General features: G+C 42.2%; 1 protein-coding gene across 1 annotated transcript in view; it reads left to right on the forward strand.

The window, feature by feature from the left end:
* The window catches only part of MINDY4B (MINDY family member 4B), a 36,301-nt gene extending 20,509 nt beyond the window's left edge, over window positions 1-15,792 (forward strand). The window contains exons 5-12 of the mRNA XM_054983886.1: window positions 1,465-1,559; window positions 2,885-3,050; window positions 4,125-4,190; window positions 5,358-5,428; window positions 10,595-10,667; window positions 12,438-12,611; window positions 13,821-14,001; window positions 15,567-15,792. Of these exons, the coding sequence (XP_054839861.1) occupies window positions 1,465-1,559; window positions 2,885-3,050; window positions 4,125-4,190; window positions 5,358-5,428; window positions 10,595-10,667; window positions 12,438-12,611; window positions 13,821-14,001; window positions 15,567-15,706 (966 nt within the window). The 3' untranslated portion in view covers window positions 15,707-15,792. The remainder of the gene's footprint in view (window positions 1-1,464; window positions 1,560-2,884; window positions 3,051-4,124; window positions 4,191-5,357; window positions 5,429-10,594; window positions 10,668-12,437; window positions 12,612-13,820; window positions 14,002-15,566) is intronic.
* The last annotated feature ends 5,441 nt before the right edge of the window (window positions 15,793-21,233 follow it).

Raw genomic sequence — 21,233 nt, forward strand, 5'->3', positions numbered from 1 at the left:
GCAACCCTGGTTCATACCATGACTGACCTATGAATAGGATTGACAGGACCCTCTATCCTCCTGGTGGAAGGATTGGGACCTGGCACTTACCTTCCCCCATCCCGTGTTTATCTTCTGCACACGCGCAAAGCGCACACACGCCCCAGAGCCAGTGTGATGATGTCACTTCTGGAAGTGACATCATCATGCTGGCTGCACAGCACTGTCATGTCCAGAAGTGACGGTGGCCGCGGGGGTGAAAGGGTGCTCCCCGTGCTCCCGAGGGGCTGAATTGCCTGCTGCGAGGCCTGGTTCTACCCAAACGGGCCCACTTCGGGGCATAATTCGGGGCGTGGGGGAGTGCCATGCCGCCCGGGGAACACACCCCAGGGAGCACGCCCCCCCACCAGGCAAATAAGTGGGTGCAGGGGGGAAAGTGTGGGAGCTGGGGAACCCCCTGTCCCTGCCCCTACCTATGAAAGTAGAAAGTGGTGATATTGGGGGTGCAAGCTTGGTACACCAATTTAAAGTGAATTTAAAAGGACAAGACACAAACTGGCACCACCTGTATTGCCGTTATCATTTTTTGTGGGCCAAAATTGGTTCAAACCCACCAAATATCAAAATTCTTTGGAGACTAAACAATTTAACTAGATTAATAGACATAGCCAAAAACGGTCTCCTCTTATCAAAATTGGAATAATGATAGACAGCAAGATACCATGGTTTCAATTCCTCCAAATTAACCATCTATTTAATCAACCTATCGTGAAAAATACATTGGCCCATGCAACAACTGAATTTGACAATTTCTTAAAACTTGAAAACAATAATAGCAAAGATTTTGTTTCAAAAATATACAAAATACTGCTTTTTAATATAAAATCTAAATCTTTCTCCTACCAGACAGCTTAGAAATGGATTGTAAAGCACTTTTCTTATTAAAGGAACAATGTGTCAGCAGCACATCTAGATTTGCCTAAGTAAATGCAGAAATGAAATGGCTGGTTTCCACAGCTGTTCATGTGAATTAGCACCTGTGTATACAGAAGCCGCCAGATGACTGTAGCAGCTATAAACTTTGATGGTTGCCACAGCCAGCTGGAGAAGCCTAAGTAAGCTTTTTCATCTGTGCTGCCTTCTCATCCATGCTGCCACCACTGACTTCTACGGTCTCCAGAAATATTCCATAGATTCTTGACCACTAGCAGTTTCAGAGCCTAATAGAAGAATTTAAGGAGGTTTTAGATGTGTTTACCGAAGTCTTCATCGTTTCTGAGCTGTTTCTTAAAAATTACCTGCAATTGAAGACTAAGAATTCTACCAACAGAAGAACATCAGTCATTTGGAGCACTAATTCAACAAATAGAAGAATACAGCACTGGAACATTAGTAATTTGAAGTGTGAATTAATTTATATATGAATATCTGTAAGTAAATGTAGAGCCTGATTTACAAAGAACAATTCACTAATGCTTTTTTCAGGGTGGAGCAGAAGCTATTCAGATGGCTGTTCAAGTGAACATCATTAAACACTTACTGTTCGTACAGAATAAAGAGGAGAACATCCATCTTCAAAGGTATGGAAATGCACCAGTGGGCGTTTACTTTTGTAGTATGAATTGTGCCCTACAATAAGGATTCTATATGCAGCATAAATTCCACATGCAGCCTAGCCTAGATAGAGAATGAAAAAAACACCTATGTTTTCAGAGACTGATTGTAATGATTTTCTGTGTTAACCTTGTCTTGGATCTTTATTAGACTCCTACTTATTTACCTGACAAGGGCCCTGCTTACAACCAACATTTCTTTTTTCCCCATACACACAGAGCTTCAGTTGTTCTCCACTTTACCCAGGCTTATACCTCGATAAAATCTTCCCACCCCTAACACCACTATCTGTGGCATTTTGCCCCATTTGTGTGATGTGTATGTTACTGCCTCCCTGACTTCCTCGGAGTTCCCAAAATGTTTTTGTTGCCACCAAAGGCTTTAGCCCTAGACCTCTTCAGTGTATCCTGTATTATAGGAAAGCTTTGTTAGAGATGGTAGTATGACAGAATAGTCAGCTTGTGGGGAGTGGCTGTGAGGTAGAAAAAGGGATCCTTTTTTGCTTAACCAAAAATTGAATTTATTTATAAGTATGTAAGCATGATGGTTGCAGACAAAGTACTGATAAGAGTATTGGTTTCAGAATAGATTAATAAGTTTGGTGGATTCAAAAATAGTTGTATCTTATTATTCACAGACCCAGTCACAAAGACTAATTTTCCACATGGATTTTCACTTAACAGAATAAACACTCCTCTCATTCACAGAGACATAGACTCACTCAGGTCTTTCCACACAACTTGCCGGACGTAGAAGAATGAGGCCATTTCAGGCTTCCACAGTTTGCCTGGCATAGAAATTCTCAGAATTCCACAGATTCACTGAACCCAACAGAATGAACATTTTTCCTCTGCACTCAGCGCACCCCCAAGGGTGCAGGTACCATCCAGTCACAGCATACTCCATTCACCCAGCCCCCCTCCTTCTCACTTCAGAGGCCTGAGTAACAGTAACTAATATTCAAAACCTGCACATTAATAACAGTAACAATAATAACATTCAATTTATATACCACCCTTCAGGACAACTTAATGTTCACTCAGAGCAGTTTACAAAGTATGTCATTATTATCCCCACAACAAACACCCTGTCAGGTGGGTGGGGCTGAGAGAGCTCCTAGAAGCTGTGACTAACCCAAGATCACCTAGCTGGCTTCAAGTGGAGGAGTGGGGAATCAAACCCGGTTCTCCAGATTAGTGTCCCGCGCTCTCAACCACTACACCAAACTGGCTCTGATGCTGATCTGATGCTATAGATCCCATCGCAGACTCTTTTGTATCCTGCTTTACAGTTTGTGTGAATTACGCCAAAAAGAACAAGAAAAGGCTCTGGCAGTAGCTTTGGCAGATATTCTATGGACTGTAGGAGAAGGCCAGAAAGCTACTGTCTGTCTTGTCAGCAATGATATTTATTTAACTCCAAGGAAAGACTGCAATGTGGATAACTTTACCGAAAGAGTGAGTAAGAAACTACTTTTTTGACAAAGGGGGGAAGTCTAGCTTTACTTGAAAGGGCCGTTTCAGGCTTCCACAAATGTATCACTAAAACTTCACTCTATGTTCTGCTACAAATGCTAAAGTCACAGCCGGACTGCTGACTGAGATCCATTTATGTATAAAGCTTTGTCATGATTTAGATAGGTAGTCATATTCATTTCCCAGAGGCTGTTAAATAATAGTTCCAGCGGACTACCCACATTAGTTTATTTTAGCAAAATGAAGCAGAAGCCCAATGACACCTTAAAGACTAACAACTGGCTTATTTGCTGACCTGGACGGTTCAGGCTAGCCTGATTTCATCGGATTTGGGAAGCTAAGGAGCATTACCTCTGATTAGTACTTGGATGGGAGACCACCAAGGAAGTCTAGGTTTGCTATGCAGAGGCAGGCAATGGGCAAACCACCACTCTCCATCCCTTCCCTTGAAAACACCAGCATGACCATAAGTCCTGACTTGACAGCACTTTTCACATATAAGGCATATTTAACTAGTCTACAGTTTGTTTCTAAGGAGAGTTATATCCTAAATCCATTGGAGTTCAATGTGCTTGGAAGGTAGTAACTCTGCAGAGGATTGTGCTGTTAGTAAAAGTAAGGTAGGAATGAGACTTGGGTTCAAATACGTTTTTCTCTTGCTGCATACAGAATGTAACATTTAAACTGGCTGTGGCATATTTATCTGTATGTAAGAGCTCCATAGTCTTCCCACTTTCTGTCTGGAGATGGGAGTGTGATGTGGAGATCCCATGTACAGATAAATGCAACACCGGCTGGCTCAAATGTTATGTTTGATGTACTGTAAAGCAAACTGGGGAAAGAATGAGCAATCTGGATGGAAAGGGGAGCTGGGTCAGAGGGGTCAGACAGATCTTCACAAAGCTCATATTCACGAAATCCTGGTTAAACCAAAATACGCATGAGATTCAAAAGTGCTGCATGTGCTCAGACTACAGGAGAGAATTAGCACATCAAATGACTGATGTTCCGGTGTTTTGTTCTTCTCTTGATAAAATTCTGAATGTTAATTTTCAGGTTCGGCTGTTTGACTTCTTTGAGAAAGGAACAGCTCAGAAATTTCTCTGTGATCACATACACTGCGTAAGTAAAGGATATGCCATTTTCTTACAAGTTCTGTTTCTTGCCAGCTTTTCTGCTGCTTTTAACTGGACATGAAGGAAACTCAATAACAAGGTTTTCAACCTTGTTATTTGTTGATTTTAATGAGATTATGGAGGCAGGGAAGCTTTCTTAGGAGAGAAGAGGCAAGAAGGGGGAAGCTTAAAAATGTTTTTATTTAATACAGTTTTATCCTGCCTGTCCTGCAAGGAGCTTAGAATGGCACATACCATTCTTCTTTCCTCCATTTCGTCTTCACTGTCCACTAGTGTTGCTAGCAAGCTTCCAGGTGAGGCCTGGGGATTGTCTAGAAGTACAACTGATCTCCAAAATACAGAGATCAGTTGACTGGAGGATGGACTCTAAGGCATTATACCCTAATAAAATCTCTGCCCTCTCCAAACTTTGCCCTTCCCAGGCTCTACCCCAAATCTCCAGGCATTTCTCTACTTGAAGTTGCCAACTCTACTGTCTATTTTAAAAGGCAAGGTTTGTTTCATTTTGAGTATAGCATTCCATGTACTGTGAGTGTATTAATGTAATAAATTCTGTTAACATTAAATACGGACACAACTGTGAAATTTGTTTCTGTGTGTGCTAAAGGCTAGGGGATCTTAGCTAGGTCTTGGATCCACTGGCCATTTCCATAGATCAAAGGAATTTCCATAAGGGAAGCTGGCCTTCCCGACCCCTTCCTCCCACGGCAGTCCCTCCAGGAATTTTTCAAGCTAAAGCTGGCAACCATAGAGGGGGCAACTGATGAAAATTGCCCTGCCTCCATATGCAGACATCTTCAGTGGAATATAGCGAATGGCAGAGCCCCTTGGGTCTTCTGCATGCAAACCACATGCTGTGTCATAGCTTTCTCCAGTGTACCGATGCATACTCAGCATGTGAGAACTAGTAGAGAATGAGGGGAAACAGTTAAATGAAAAAATGTGCAGTGCTAGTTACTGTAGCAGACTAATTCAGCATCTTTATAAAAATTAATCTGTCTTTTGTTGTAGCCTAGCTTTTGGTTACTTAGCCCTATCTTTAGGGCTATCTCATATATCCAACACATTTTTTCCCTGTTAAAATCATACAAATAGGTGCCCAGTGAGCACCAATGAAACCATGAGTTACAGTCTGAATTTTTGTCTTCATTAGCTCAGCTGTGAAAGAAGTCATGGAGTGATCTTATTTCTATATAGTTTACTTTTCTCAAGGACATTTGAAAGGTAAAATGGGTTTTGTTCTTTATTATATTTACATTAAGCAATATTCCCCAAAGCAGTCTATTCAACATAAAATTACAAAAATGTTATTGAAAAAATATTCAAACAAAGAAAATAGTAATTTTTTTATTTTGGAAAATTTTTAGGTTACTTCTCCAGAGAACCTGCTCAAAGTGGCTTACAAAATAAAATAATAAAAACAGCACAGCATTCATTAAAAGTTAGCAAACAATTTTAAACCTTTAATTTAAAATGTAATTAGTCTATAATATACATACCTACTATAAAGAAAAACCATGTGGAGATTTAAACACATTTAAGTACACATTTGGAATGTTTGTATTTTTGGAGACGGTAATAAAGAGTTGCGCTAATGGGATAGAATCAGATTCCAGTTGTTACATAGTTGTCCTGGTAGCACTTTGGTTCAGTTACTACAAAGAATTTTAGGTTGCCAAGAGTATTAGTAACAGAGCATTCTTTGTGATATAATGTGGAATTAAATTACACAGATAGAAAGCAGTGAATAAAGCAGACAAATATTTTGGGGGTAGTAGTGGTAATAGCATATGTGTACACGTTCCCCTGTCCCATATCTGTCAACTGCTCATTCATTCATTCGTTCGTTCGTTCATTCATTCATTCTCTTGCTTTTGCTCTCGCTCACACACACTCAAAAATTCCTTCCCAGAACTTTCTATTTAAGGTGGAGTTCCGATTTAGAGTTAGAATCATAGAGGTGGATAGGTCCGCCACGGTCATCTAGTTCAACTCCCTGCACAATGCAGGAAATTCACAACTACCTCCCCCCACCCACATTCCCAGTGGCCCCTGCTCCATACCCAGAAGATGGCAAAAAAATCTCCAGGATCTCTGACCAAATTGGCCTGGAGACCCCAAAGTGGCAATCAGCATTACCTTGGGAGTTTAAGAAAGAGTTGGTCTCTTTCTCTCACATACAGATTTCTTCCCAGGCCTTCCATTTAAGGTGGGTTTTACAAGTGACGCCTGACACAGGTTGGACACTTGTCAGCTTACCTCAAGTTTTGATGGGAAATGTAGGCATCCTGGTTTTACATCTTGGCTCTCCATTACAGCTGCAAGACCAGGACGCCTACATTTCCCATCAAAACTTGAGGTAAGCTGACAAGTGTCCAACCTGTGTCAGGCGTCACTTGTAGCTTGGCTCTTAGAGTTGGTTGGTCATCGTGCACCATGAGAGGTCTGGATTCTTCCTCCTTTCTGTCCCCAACCAGCAAATCCGAAGAACAAAGGGGACTATTGTGCCACTTTTTCCAAGAAGAAGCATCAGAAGACTAACACATTTATTATCTGGTGGGTAGCTGTGCTAGAACAAAATTTTATTCTAGTAGCACCTTAAAAAACCAACAGATTTTTTCCAGAGTATAAGCTTTTTGTGTGTAAAAGCTCACTTTGTCAGACCCCATGTTTGGTTTTTAAGGTGCTACTGGGCACAAATTTTGTGCTAACAAATTTATTGTAGTTCAGCCTGTCCTGGGGCATTTTCCCTTCCCAAGGAGTTAGCCGTGTTAGTCTGTAGTAGCAAAATCAAAAAGAGTCCAGTAGCACCTTTAAGACTAACCAATTTTATTATAGCATAAGCTTTCGAGAATCAAGTTCTCTTCGTCAGATGCCTGATCAAAACTGGGCAGATACAGAAGAGGAGGGGGAAAGAGAGAGAAAAAAGGGAGGGGGCATAAATCACAAGAAGGCAGAATGCAATTAGCATGGAGGCTATCAAAACATTCCTTTGCTTGGAAATGTAAACATTTCCTTTTGGTGTGCAGTCAGTTTGTAGCAGTGAAGGTATCCAATGCCTATGTAGTATAAGCCTTCGATGACCACAGCTCTCCCTGCCAGCTGCATCTGACAAAGAGAACTGTGGTCCCCGAAAGCCCACACCAGGCGTCACTGGGCTCCCCCAGATCACGCCTCTGTAAAGAGAATCTGTTACCTGTGGTAATGTGATAACCATTCATAGTCTCTATTCAGTCCCCGCTTGACAGAGTCAAATTTGCATATGAATTCCAATTCAGCAGCCTCCCGTTGGATTTTGTTTTTGAAAGGTTTCTGTTGAACCACAGCGACCTTTAAGTCTTTGGTGGAATGTCCTGGTAGATTGAAGTGTTCTCCCACTGGTTTCTGGACGTTTCCATTTCTAATGTCAGATTTGTGTCCATTTATTCTTTTGCGTAGAGGTTGGCTGGTTTGTCCAATGTACAGAGCAGAGGGACATTGTTGGCACATGAGGGCATATATCAGGTTGGAGGATGAGCAGCTGTAAGAGCCAGAGACAGTGTAGTTGATGCCATTGGGTCCTGTAATTGTATTCCCTGGGTAGATATAGGGGCAGAGCTGGCATCTGGGTCTGTTGCAGGGCTTGGTACCTGTGCTGGTGACTCTGCTGGCCGATTCATGATTGTAAGTGAGAAGTCGTTTAAGATTGGGGGGCTGTCTGTAGGCAAGGAAAGGTCTTCCACCCAGGGCTTCTGAGAGAGAGGTATCCTTTTCCAGGATGGGTTGTAGCTCACTGATGATACGTTGGATCGGTTTGAGCTGGGAGCTATAGGTGACAACCAGTGGTGTTCTGTTGTTAGTTCCTTTAGGTTTGTCCTGGAGCAGACTGTTTCTGGGTACTAGTCTGGCCCTGTTAATTTGTTTCTTCACTTCATTTGGTGGGTACTGTAGTCCCAAAAATGCTTGTTGTAAATCTCTTAAGTGTGAGTCTCGGTCGAGAGCATTGGAGCAGATACGGTTGTAACGTAAGGCTTGGCTGTAGACAATAGACCGAGTGGTATGTTTAGGGTGGAAGCTGGAGGCATGTAGATATGAGTATCGGTCTGTTGGTTTCCGGTATAAGGTGGTATTTATTCGTCCATTATGTAGTTGTACAGTGGTGTCCAGGAAGTGTACCTGTTGTGTAGAGTGGTCCAGGCTTAAGTTGATAGTAGGGTGAAAGTTATTGAAGTCCTGATGAAATCTCTCAAGGGCTTCCTTCCCATGGGTCCAAATGATGAAGATGTCATCCAGGAATCTTAAGTATAGTAGTGGTTCCAGTGGATGGGAGCTGAGGAAGCGTTGCTCTAAGTCCGCCATGAATATGTTAGCATATTGTGGTGCCATGCGTGTGCCCATGGCTGTGCCATTAACCTGTAGATATAAGTTGTCACCAAATTCGAAGTAATTGTGAGTGAGCACGAAGTGACAAAGTTCAGTGGCGAGGTTTGCTGTGGTTTTGTCCGGGATAATATTCCGTATGGCTTGCAATCCATCTGCATGTGGGATATTGGTGTACAAGGCCTCCACATCCATGGTTGCTAGGATGGTGTCATCTGGTAGGTTGTCAATGGATTGTATTTTCCTGAGGAAGTCAGTGGTGTCCCGTAAATAGCTGGGTGTGCTGGTGGCATAGGGCCTGAGGATAGAGTCCATGTATCCCGAGACTCCTACTGTGATGGTGCATTTTCCTGCAACAATTGGGCGTCCTGGGTTACCCGCTTTGTGGATTTTGGGTAGTAGGTAGAATCTTCCTGGTCGTGGTTCCTGGGGTGTGTCTGTATGGATGCATTCTTGTATGTCCATGGGGAGTGTTTTTAATATTTTATTGAGTTCCCTTTTGTATTGTTCAGTGGGGTCAGAAGGTAGTATTTTATAGAATGTTGTGTTGGAGAGTTGTCTTTCTGCTTCTTGTATATAATTTTGTTTATCCATGATGACAACTGCTCCGCCTTTGTCAGCTTCCTTGATTACGATGCCAGAATTATTTTGGAGGCTGTTTATGGCCTCTCTTTCTCCACGGCTGAGGTTCTGCTTTAGGTGTTGTTGTTTGTCAATTATCTCAGCCTGAGCCCGTCTACGGAAGCATTCAATGTAAAAGTCCAATGAGGAGTTACGGCCCTCAGGTGGTGTCCATGTGGAATTCTTTTTCCTGGAGTTTTGTAACGATGGTTGTGTATTGCTGGGTTGGGGGGGTGGGGGCTGCTGAGGCTGCTGTGATGGTGTCTGTTCAGTGCTTTGTTCGTCATTTTGTCCAGCAGAGTAGTTGAAGAATTCTTTCAGTCTTAGGCGTCTAAAATAGGCCTCCAGGTCTCCACAAAGTTGTATGGTTTGTGTGGGTCTGGCTGGGCAAAAGGATAGTCCACGTGAGAGGACTGATTCCTCTGCTGGGCTCAGCTTGTAACTGGAAAGATTGATGATGTTGCTTGGATCCCAAGTGTTTTTGCTCTCTGTTGCAGGCAGGAGTTTTGAGAATTTCTTCTCCTTCTTGTTCTGTAATTCAGTGAATAGATTACAATAAATAGTTTCTCTGGTTGTGGCAAACATCTCCCAGTTACCGGTCTGTGCAGAGGGGGTGCACTTCATGGAAGAGTCTAGTTCAGAGACCTCTTGCTTGATCCATTGTTGCTTGCTGTACATCAGTCCCCGCATGTCCCAGCATCATGATAAACGTTCGCTAAACTTCCAGAAGTATAACATCTTTCTAGCGCGATATTTGACTCATCACATGAGTCAGTATAGCGCTAGAAAGACGCTATACTTCCGGAAGTTGAGCAAACGTTTACCGCGACACCAGGATGTGTGGATTCAGCCAATATTTAGGATATTTCCAGATATTTTCCTTCAAGAACATTGTTTCAACCAAACGACAGTGAGCATGCTTTCATTTTGAATCCTTCATTTCTGTGCAGTAGATGTCCAAGCGTGGTGCACTGATATTCAGAAAATAACATACACCTTTTACAATAAATAACTGGGAAGTGGCTCTTGCTTTTAATTAATGCTTAAAGCTGTAATCCTCACAACTGACTGGTTCACACTTTATGAGAATCCAGAGAGTGACACCTACTTTATCCATATTTGGACAATTAGGGTAAATGGCTATTGGTGAAATGTATACAATTGCTCCTTAATGCTATTTATTACTTTATAAAAGCAGCTGATTTTCTTTGTTTTCTATATACTGCCTTCCAGCCAAGGCTTGTGTTTAAAGATTTACTGCATAAGTGAATTTGTACATTTAATAGGGAAAGCAGTTTGTGTGCGCACACGTGCATGTGTAATGTTAGGATTCGGGATGTTCACTTACTTTGCCCGCAGAAATGATTTCTGCCACTGACTTCAAACTTTATTAATATTTTCTTTGTATAGGCTTCAAAAAGACCTAGACTTCACTACAACTCATCTGTTACAGTGCAGACGTGGAACCTTCATCTGTAGCCAAGCAAGTTTATTCATGGCTCTTTGTTTTCCTTACATGCTTTTCTTTAGTGGCTTATTCAAAACTTTGCTGCTATTTAATCTATAATGTAAATAGAACAAACATATATAAAGCATCCATCCATTTTCAGAACATTCATTTTGAATGCCTTTGTCTCTTGTTTTATGCTGTCTGACAGAGTCAAAGGGGGAGGATGGGAGGAGGCTGTGATAACCAAACCTTTTTGTTGTAGTTTGTTTTAATACTTGTGTAGACGTATTAACAAGCTACATGTTTGGAACAATTTGTTTAGCACTTAGTTCCACTGAGGACTGCATTAAACATTTGGGCCAGACAGCTCTAGATTGGGGGATGGAGGTAAGCAAATCCTCCCTAATAGGCAGATATCTCTTGTACCCTTATTTAGCCGGAGACAGCCCCCCAACAGGTTAAGGCACTCTTTTACTCCACAGTATGGGGAGTAAAGAGCCAGTATTGTGCAGTGGTTAGAGTGTTGGCCTAGAATCGGGGGACCCAGGTTTAGGGTTGCCAACTCCAGATTTGGAAATTCCAGGAGGCTTGGGTGTGAAGCCTGGGGAGGGTGGGGTTTGGGGAGGGGAGAGATTTTATCAGGGTGTAATGCTTTAGAGGTCACCCTCCAAAGGAGCCGTTTTCTCCAGCAGAGCTGCTTTCTGTGTCCAGAGAAGAATTGTAATTCCAGGAGAACTCCAGGCCTCACCTACCCAGGTTCCAATCCTCACACACACACAGCCTCACAGGGTTGTTGTGAGGATAAATCAGATAAGAGGACGCAAGGATCTTTGGGTTCCCATTGTGTGTCGGGGGCGGGGGAGGAATGGGGTATAAACAAGGCTTTTTTTCAGGGGGAACGCAATGGAATGGAGTTCCGGAACCTCTTGAAAATGGTCACATGGCTGGTGGCCCCGCCCCCTGATCTCCAGACATAGGGGAGTTTAGATTGCCCTCCGCGCCGCTGAGCGGCGCAGAGGGCAATCTAAACTCCCCTCTGTCTGGAGATCAGGGGGCGGAGCCACCAGCCATGTGACCATTTTCTCTGAGGGCAACCCACTGAGTTCCACCACCTCTTTTCCCAGAAAAAAAGCCCTGGGTATAAATGAAGTGAGTAAATGAATAAATGTGACTGGGGAAAGGGGGAGGAGCTGCTGCCATCATAACTTACAACATGGTGATGAAGGCGGCGAGACCAGAGAGCAGGAGCAGCTGTTGAAGGATGGCATTTCAGAGGCAGGCAGTGGGCCCTCCATGGAACCTGGGTGTTGGCTGCTGCCTGAAGGTGCCAGCCCCTGATCCCCGCTTTGTCTGTACCATAAGAGAGAGGTAGAGGACCACAGGTAAGTTGGGGCTCATTAGATCTCATATAAAGTGGGTTTCTTGTTTCAATCGCGAAAGCAGCAAAAACAGGCCATCCACATACAAGGCAGGGCTTTCAGTATACTCAGGAGATGCCCATCACCGCTGAAGCCCACGTGATAGGCCTGGAGTCCTCCTCCTCCTAAATATTTGAACCCCTGTGCATCGCATTGTGTTTAATAGAGAGTTGCTGGTAGAACCCCATTTTTTAAAACAATTAATACATCAAAAATTTAGAGCAGGCTATAAAAGACAGAAGTGAAAGATAAAATGCCAAAAATGCAGGCTAGTCATCTCTTCAGTACAGTGAAACAGCCATTCAGTGGTTAGCGGAGCCAGCTCTAGAGAGCCGTTTCGCTCTGCCACCTGAAAATGTAACTTGTGTTATTCTCCTGTCTCTAGGCCATTCTGAATATCATTTTAACAGGCACGGCAAGCCCACATGTGTTTAATGGAGTCCAGAAGCTTGACACTGAGGGCAGTGTGCAAAAGCGGATGCATGGAATTTTGTCCCGCAGTGATGTGGGCTACTTACACTGGAGGAAGGATGAAGCGGAGAATCACCAACTTCTACAGGTGAGTTAATCATGCAAATCCTTGCATTGCTCTTGAAAGTAACTTCAGTGCCAGAGCTACATCCATATAACTTTCAGTTTCACTCACTGGGTGTAGAACAATTCTGCTCTATTAAGACACATCAACTGGGGGCCAAACTAGACATGATGGCATCTTCACGACAGGAACGAGGACGACAATGCCATTTTGAAGGGATTTTAAAATGCCACGAGAGCCCAATCCTGAGAAGGCCTACAGCATGGCCCTCTTGCCTCCCCCATGTGCACCTCTTCATTGCAGAAATAGCTGTGGGGGGGGCAGCTGTTTTGGCATGAAATGACATGGTGGGAGATCAAGAACACATCAGCCTGCTCATGAATGGATTTCCTGACAGGTTTTTATTGGTAAACAACAGCCCTGGGGTAGGGGCTGTTTTTGTGTGAGGCAGTACCAAAGGGGAAGGCGTGTGTCCCCCCCTCCCCATTTTCCTAACCTCAAATGGCCCAAAGCAGCTCTATTTCCCTGTTGAGGAAAACTTACAGGTTTCTTGAACGTTGCCTGTATCCCATCTTCCAGCAGGGCACATAGCAGACCCATACAGTCATTTGACACCTAGAAAAGGGAGTGGGCTCCCCTCTTGTAGCCAAGCTACAAGTGACGCCTGACACAGGTTGGACACTTGTCAGTTTCCCTCAAGTTTTTTTTTTAAAATATTTTTATTTCAATTATTAACAAAACTGTTTACAATATGAAATACAACATGGGTAAATTGTTAAAAACTATATTGTTTCCCTCAAGTTTTGATGGAAAATGTAGGCATCCTGGTCTTGCAGCTGTAATGGAGAGCCAAGCTATAAAACCAGGACGCCGACATTTCCCATCAAAACTTGAGGGAAGCTGACAAGTGTCCAACCTGTGTCAGGCGTCACTTGTAGCTTGGCTCTCACTCGTGCCAATTAGGCCTCCTCATCATGTTTAGCTTGTACTGAAAGAAGACATCCTAGAGCAAGAGGAATGCTTGTTTTAATCCAAAGTGCAGGAACTAACGATGAAGCCACAAAATGGTGGGGTGCTGTAAGAGACAATTCCGGTAGTGATTTTTAATTCCAAAGTGGAAGAGTCCTTTTTCAAAACAACCAAACACACACACACCAAAGCATGCTTTTTAAAAAAAAAAGAATGTTTAAAGTCATCTCACATGGTGAATAAATCACATCCCATGTTCTCTAGGTTGGAAGCATGCTGAGAACTCCCAAACTGCCCATCTGGTTGTGCGACATCAATGGGACCCACAGCGTCCTTTTCAGCACTAACAGGCTGCTCTTATCTGACTGGAAAATGGAACACCTTTTTGATTTGTATTTTTATAACGGGCAGCCCTCACAGAAGACAACTGTGCATCTCACAGTAGGTGGGCGCTTACATTTACCAGAGGAGAATTTTTAAACGAAGACCCTTTTCATGTTTTCACTTGTGTATATCGGTCAAGACTTTTGTCATGAGCAATGCTTAAACCAATTTTTATGCATTTCTCCATCCCCATAAATTCAATGAAAAAGCTATACTGACTCAAATGCAACATTTGATTTTTAAACTGACTATATTCTCCTTACTGTCTTAACAACATTCAGAACTGATACATTTCAGGCTAAAAGGTGTTTTTAATAACACTTATGAGAACACTCAAGTAAACAGTATGAAAAAGCTTTGGTTGAGAGTGGATTTGAAAGAAGATTCTAGCAATTAGGAGAGAAGGACATTTCTAAAGAGAAGCACGCTCCCTGGAGAGAATTCTAAAAGCATTATTGATAGGAAAGAAATCCCCAATCTTTTTAGGCTATATAATCCATTAAGAACCCAGTTCTTTTTTGTACTAAGCACTCAAGTAGCAATGGATTGTTACAAACACTCTTTGTCATGTAGAATAAGAAACAGACTGAAGAGTTGTATGGATGGTTTTAAAAGTAGCGTGAACACTTGGGGTACCATCAGGTAGTACCACGCTAATGGTTCCGCTGAAATTGCCATCATTTTTTCACTCCATTTTTGGAGTGAAATCCGGACATACTTTATGCTGCTGTGCATCTTTTTTCCCCCAGACCTGATTTATGGTGATTTAAAGCAGAATTGCACCATCAGGCTGTTGCCATTCAAAGCATTGTTGAAGTTTTTCAGGACTATGATACCTTTTAAATAATCTGCTTCCCCTTTATCTTTTCTGCTTAATTAGTTCCATCCAATCGGTTCTCTCAAGTTCATGAAGCAATTATAAATTTTTAGCTCCTGGAAGAAATGTGATAAGTATTGTTTTCTGTTTTGTAGTTGGCAGATTATTTATTTATTTACTCATTTACTTAATTGTTTATTTTTATTTATTTATACCTCACCTTTCTTCCCAATGGGAACCCAATGTAGCTTTACATAATACTCTTCTTCTCTGGTTTATCCCCACAACAACCTTGCAAGATACATTAGGTTGAGAGAGTGTGACTGACCCAAGGGCACCCAGCAAGATTTGATCTGAGTGGGGATTAGAACCAGGTTCTCCCAAATCCTAGACCAAAAATTTAGCACTAGCTCTTAAAGCCACTGGTCATATTTTTAAAGCCACTGATCACGTGAGGTTATTTAAATGAAGACAAAGTGACTGGCCAAAGGTTCTCCCAATAACATGAAGAAAAACATCCTGTCCCTTCAACAGAGGCTTAATGGGTAGAAATAGGCAGGGGACATTTCATGGCATGCAGGCACGTAACATCACCTGGTTAAAAAAATCTCATTAAGCCTCTATTGGAAAAAAACAGGCTGTTGGCGACCCTGTCTGGCACTAAACAGCATGCCTAATGGAGATTTGAACCCAAGTCCTCCCCCTCTCCCTGGCTTTAGCCCTACCACTCCATTGTGATTGTCAGAAGAGCTAACAAAAGTGCTGGGAGCCTCTGTTTGGCATGACACCATGTTTTGTCTTTCTTTTAGACACTCGTTCTCACCACTGGGAAGAAAAGCACTGTGAAGAAGAAAGTCCTGCAGAAAAGAGAATTTCTTCTGTGGAAATGGTGATCCGAACCAAATGGGAGGGGGCTGTTATCAACTGGAATGGGGCTTTCCCATTCTGACGATGATGGCGAGTACAGTAGGTGTCTTAGGCATCTGTCCGGTCCAACATCTCACCCTCTTGAAACCTGAGAAGAAAAGGATTTTGCTACCAGATGTCTGGGCTGATCTTCCAGCATTGTCTCCTTCTCTTCATTATAAATGGCAGGAGACACATTGGCATGGTCAGGAAGGCAAGCAGTGCAATGCACATATGCACACAATGCTGGGAGCCAAATAAACCGCAAAGAAAAAACGGCAAGCAAAATTTTGATAATACTGTGAAAAATTGATTCTCTGGAGCCCTGAAGAGAGGTCAGGGAAGAGGCCTGTTTGTGGTATAAATATAACGATCGTAGAGTGACTGAGGCTCCAGTCAGGATATTCAGAGTACAGTAATAATCTTGCCACTCCACATATTCATGTTTTCTACCCACTTGCTGTCACTGAAAATTACTATTATTTAAACACCGAGGTCAGACTCATTTATTTATTTACTTCATTTATATGCAGCCTTTTTTCCCAGTGGGGACCCTAAGCAACCCTGTGAGACAGATTATGCTGAGTGTGTGAGAGTAGCACAAGGTCACCCAGCAAGCTCCATGGCAGAGATTTGAACCTGGGTCTCCCACATACTAGTCCAACACTCAAACCACTACACCCCTCTGGTTGCACAACAGAGAGGTCCCAGCCTAGACCTCTCTGGGTTGCACAATAGAGAGAATTCTATAAAGAGCTGCTGTAGCATAGGACTTAAGTAGTTGGGTTGCAAATCAGTACTCTGCTGGTTCAAATCCCACTACTGCTATGAGCTCAGGAGGTGGCCTTGGGTAAGCCACTCTTCTCAGGCCCAGCTCCCCAGCTGTATTGTGGGGATAATAATAATACTAACTTGTTCCCTGCTCTGAGTACGGTGCTGATCTGTCCAAATGAGCAATATATAAGCACTATTATTATTATTATTATTCCAAAGCACATTTATTTGGAACTAACATTTCATTGCAATCAGTGGGCCTTTCTGCCTTTTAAAGTGATTGAAGAAATAGGTGCATTAACTCTGATATAAATGTGGAATAGAAAAGGATTAACAGAAAAAGACTAGAGCAGTTCTGCTCTGGTAAATAACATTCCATTAAGCTTTTATTAAAGGTACTTATACACTTTTTCTCCAATCTGTTGGCAATCCTAATATGAAAGACTGAATAGGTAACCCAAATTAGAACCTTGGTATCCTTCAAGACCTGTGATGTACTGAGCCATTGATTGAAAAAAGAGATTTGTTGCAAATGTTTGGTAAAATACAAACCCTTGAAAGAAACATGTAGGGGTGACAGAATTCAAGGAATGAGAGTTGGGGACAGTTTACACTTGTGGAGAAACACACCAAACATTTAAAGCAGCAAAATGAATTTGTGCTGGCTTTAAATCTTTTGTGTGTGCTGGATCAATGCTGGTCTAAAACATTTCTAGGCTTGTGTCACCTTGTTTTCCCTCTTTGAGGTCAATATATCATACTAAGGACATTGTTAGTTGCTTTGGGTCCCTCTGGGAAGAAAGATAACCTTAAAAGGCTTAAAGAAAGAAAGAAAATACATTATAATGCAAATACTGTAAAATGAGTACTCAGGTTCCTGGGGGTAAAGTGTAGATGACTGGGGAAGGCAATGGCAAACCACCCCATAAAAAGTCTACCAAGAAAATGTCGTGATGCGACATCCCCCCATGAGTCAGTAATGACTCGGTGCTTGCACAGGGGACTACCTTTACCTTTTTACTGAAAAGGGAATAGAGGGAAATACAGCAGAGAGAAAAAATAGTTATGGAGACCAACTTGAATAAAACCATATGACAAGCCATCATAAAATAATACTTTAATTAGTGTTCTTGGAGATCTTAGACACTTAATTGAAAAGACAGGATGAAATTAGTATTGCTAAAATGAGCATAATCTGCTAGTGGAGAAGGATATATACACTTTAAACATATGTTCATTCTTAAGAATCTGGAAACTGGTGAATATGCAAAAATTCTGTATATTTATGGTGGGCAACCTTATGCTACATGTGTTGAAAATTAGTCATTTTTATAACTTTTTGGAATAAGTAGTACAAGGCGAAGCATTTTATAGTTTTACTGATTGATCAGTCATGGTCTACACACACAAAGGGGGAATTAGGAAGAAGGAAATCCAGGTAATCCCTTTCTTCAACTCATGTTATATCACCCACCAGCTCCCATTCATGAGCAACGTATAAAATCCAGGCTTCAAGATACCACACAACTACAAAAGCACAGCATTCAACTTCCCGCAGAGCAGTATTTTCAGATGACTAGAGCAAGGGCGTCACACAGCCACAAAAATGTTGGATGGGAGACCACTGAGTGTTGTAAAATAATCCACAAGGTGGCGCTCAGAACTACAAATTAACCTCACAAGTCATGACAAGTCATTACGATTCCAATATAGACTCTGGTAAAAGAGGCAAAAATGACCACATAACCAGTTGCTGATGTGAGCTTATTTCTAGGGTGATGATGACACAAAGCAAAGCTGGGCAACAAACTATGGATTTAATGCAAAGAGCTTCCCTTGGGACTTCACAGGGACTCATCTAAATAATGCAATAGCCCACGTAAAGCAACTTCAGGTGCTCAGATTGCACGCCGGTGCAGTTATTGTGATGGTGTGCAGCTAAACATGTGTAGCTGTTTTCCATGGCTGCACCACATCTTAAAACAACACCTTGAAATATGGAAAGCTGTACTCTTTGCCTCTCCACCGTCACTTTTCAAGCAGGCTGCAGGAATACATTGTCAAGCCATGGGAAATGGTTGCTTCAGCATAGAGGTTTTGCAGTAGTTAGGCATCCAAACTGGAATGGGACTTTTTTGGAACATCCAGATGGTGCTGTCCCCTAATTGTCCAATTTCCAGGTCTTCCCCTGCTTTAATGTGGTATTTCCCAAACCTAGTTTTTGGAAAGATTGCTGTCAATGCATCCTTAGGTTCATCAGTGGCTACTAGCCGCAATTAGATGGAAAACAGAACATCTATATTCAGATATAAATGCTAGGAGGAAATGTCAGGGGGTGGCCTTGGCCTCTATGACCCTCCAGGGCAATGGGTTTGTGGGACAACTGATTCGCTGTTGGGTAAAATAGGATGCTGGACTCATCTAGCAAGATCGTTCATGCCATGTGTAGAAAAGTGCTCATTTTTTAAAAGTCCCACCCTCGTTGACATCAGTTTCCTTGCCTCAGCCCCCTGCCGCTACCCTCCCCTGTGCCATCGGACAGCTTTTTAAAGCAACTGGCAGCTGCTGCAATAAAATTATAACAATCTGTTACTATGATCTACTAACTCCTCTGAATTCTCAGTTTTCATTTGTTTTAAAGGTACGTATAGCCATTTTCATTATAGAGGGAAACATGCACCTCTTCTATGTCCACAGTGAAAAAGGCTGAAGACTTTCTTTTGAAATGAAAGCTGGAAATGTCCACCTAGATTATGGCAATGGCGCATTGTAATTAATTACACTATTGTGCTCTATCAATGGCTGATTTTTTAAAAAACCTACTGGTGATGCGATGAGTAAATTGTGGCCAGAGAAAGCTGAGACAAGGGAAATGCAGGGAAAGTCATTGTCTAGATGCTTCATTGCCACTGCATGTGCCTCTGCCTTCTCAGTGGCAATGAGCACTATATGAAGAATTGTTGCCATATTGAAGCATCCTATGTGTGTCAGGACAGTAAGAATATCCTGTTAGAATACTTTGAAATGTATTAAAGATGTTTTTAGCAGTTAGGTCTTCTTTTCCATGAGCGTTTCTGAAATAAGTAAGAACCAGGTAGACAAGCTTGCTCTCTGTGCATATGCATTCATAAGCGTAGGGGGGGGGGGAGAATTTACACCAACAGTGTAATTTACACCAGCTTATCAAAGTGTATGGGTACGTGTGCCGTCAAATCCCAGCCCACTTATGGTGGCCCTCCATGGGGTTTTCAAGGCAAGAGACATTCAGAGGTGGTTTACCATTGGCTGCCTCTGCATAGAGATGTTGGACTTAATCAGAGCCAATCCAAGATCCTACCAGATTGGGCTAGCCTGGGCCATCCAGGTCAATGAATCTGTTACTGCCTCATTATACAAAGAGGACTAAAGGACCAATGTTTTAAAAGGAAACAGAAACATCAAGATGTTCAACTGTTCAGCTAATGATTCGCTTTGTTGGGAAACCACCGGATGGCAGGCTTCCTGTAATGCAATAATGAGCAACGTCCCGCTTCTAAAAGGATTTTTGCTCACTGCAACCAGTTAAATCTTCCGGTTTCAGTTTTGCTGTACAGCAACAGTTTAAGGAAGTCTTTCACAAAGAGGTTTTTTCCCCCATGGGTTGGGAGCAATGGGGGAAAAACAGAAGCAGCTTTCCTTTGAGCTTTCTCACAACATCCATTTCCCACTCCAGTCTTTCCAAGGTTTACTCGTCGTTCCTCCATTCTCAAAATCAGCTCAAAGGTAATCTGGCATTTTGTGATCCTTCTGAGGAGTTAGCCATGTTAGTCTGTAGTAGCAAAATCAAAAAGAGTCCAGTAGCACCTTTAAGACTAACCAATTTTATTATAGCATAAGCTTTCGAGAATCAAGTTCTCTTCATCAGATGCCTGATCAGGCATCTGATGAAGAGAACTTGATTCTCGAAAGCTTATGCTATAATAAAATTGGTTAGTCTTAAAGGTGCTACTGGACTCTTTTTGATTTTGTGATCCTTCTGTGAGCAATCCTGAGCAGGTCAATTCAGTGTTTTACTTTGGTCTATTACATGGGAGTAGCTTCCAGAAAAATGTTCTTAGGATTGCTAGTTTCCTTTAAGATATCATAGGGTTGCCAACAGCCTGGAGAAAAAATATCCTGTACACTTAATAGAGGCTTAATGGGATGTTCTTTGCCAGGTAATGAAAAGTCCAGTTGTCCATTATTTTAAAAAGGCAAGACATTTTTTTTCTCCAGATGGTTGGTACCCCTAGGGTTTTCCTCCTCAACTGCTAATATACATTTCTTCCTCATTTAAAAAGGCAGAGCAGGTAATTTATTACCATGCATGTCAAACGTTTAATATGTAGCATTGCCAACCTCCGGGTGGACGCTGGAGTTCATCCACAATTAAAACATGACAAAGCTCAATTTCCTTGGAGAAATGGGAAGTTTTGGAGGGCAGACTCTATGATATACCATACAATCTAGGAGAAACCAAAGTCCCTCCCCCAAGTACTACCCCCCAATCTCCAGGAATTTCCCAAGCCAGAGTTGGCAACCCTATTAATATGTAAAACACTGGAATAACTCTGTCCATGAGGTTATGAAGGAATAAAATCTGTGATTCCTGACTCCAGAATTGTCTTCGAGTTCCCCCAGGCATAGATCATTCCCGTGCTGTTTGCAAAGATCACAACACACTGTGATAAATCTAATTAGTTCAGAGTTGTCACATTGGGAGACACAGTAACCTCCTTGCTTTCCAAATGGGAAAATGATCTAGAAAGAATCCCAAA

This window comes from Eublepharis macularius, chromosome 6 (assembly GCF_028583425.1).
Source record: "Eublepharis macularius isolate TG4126 chromosome 6, MPM_Emac_v1.0, whole genome shotgun sequence".
Taxonomy (NCBI): Eukaryota; Metazoa; Chordata; class Lepidosauria; order Squamata; family Eublepharidae; genus Eublepharis; species Eublepharis macularius.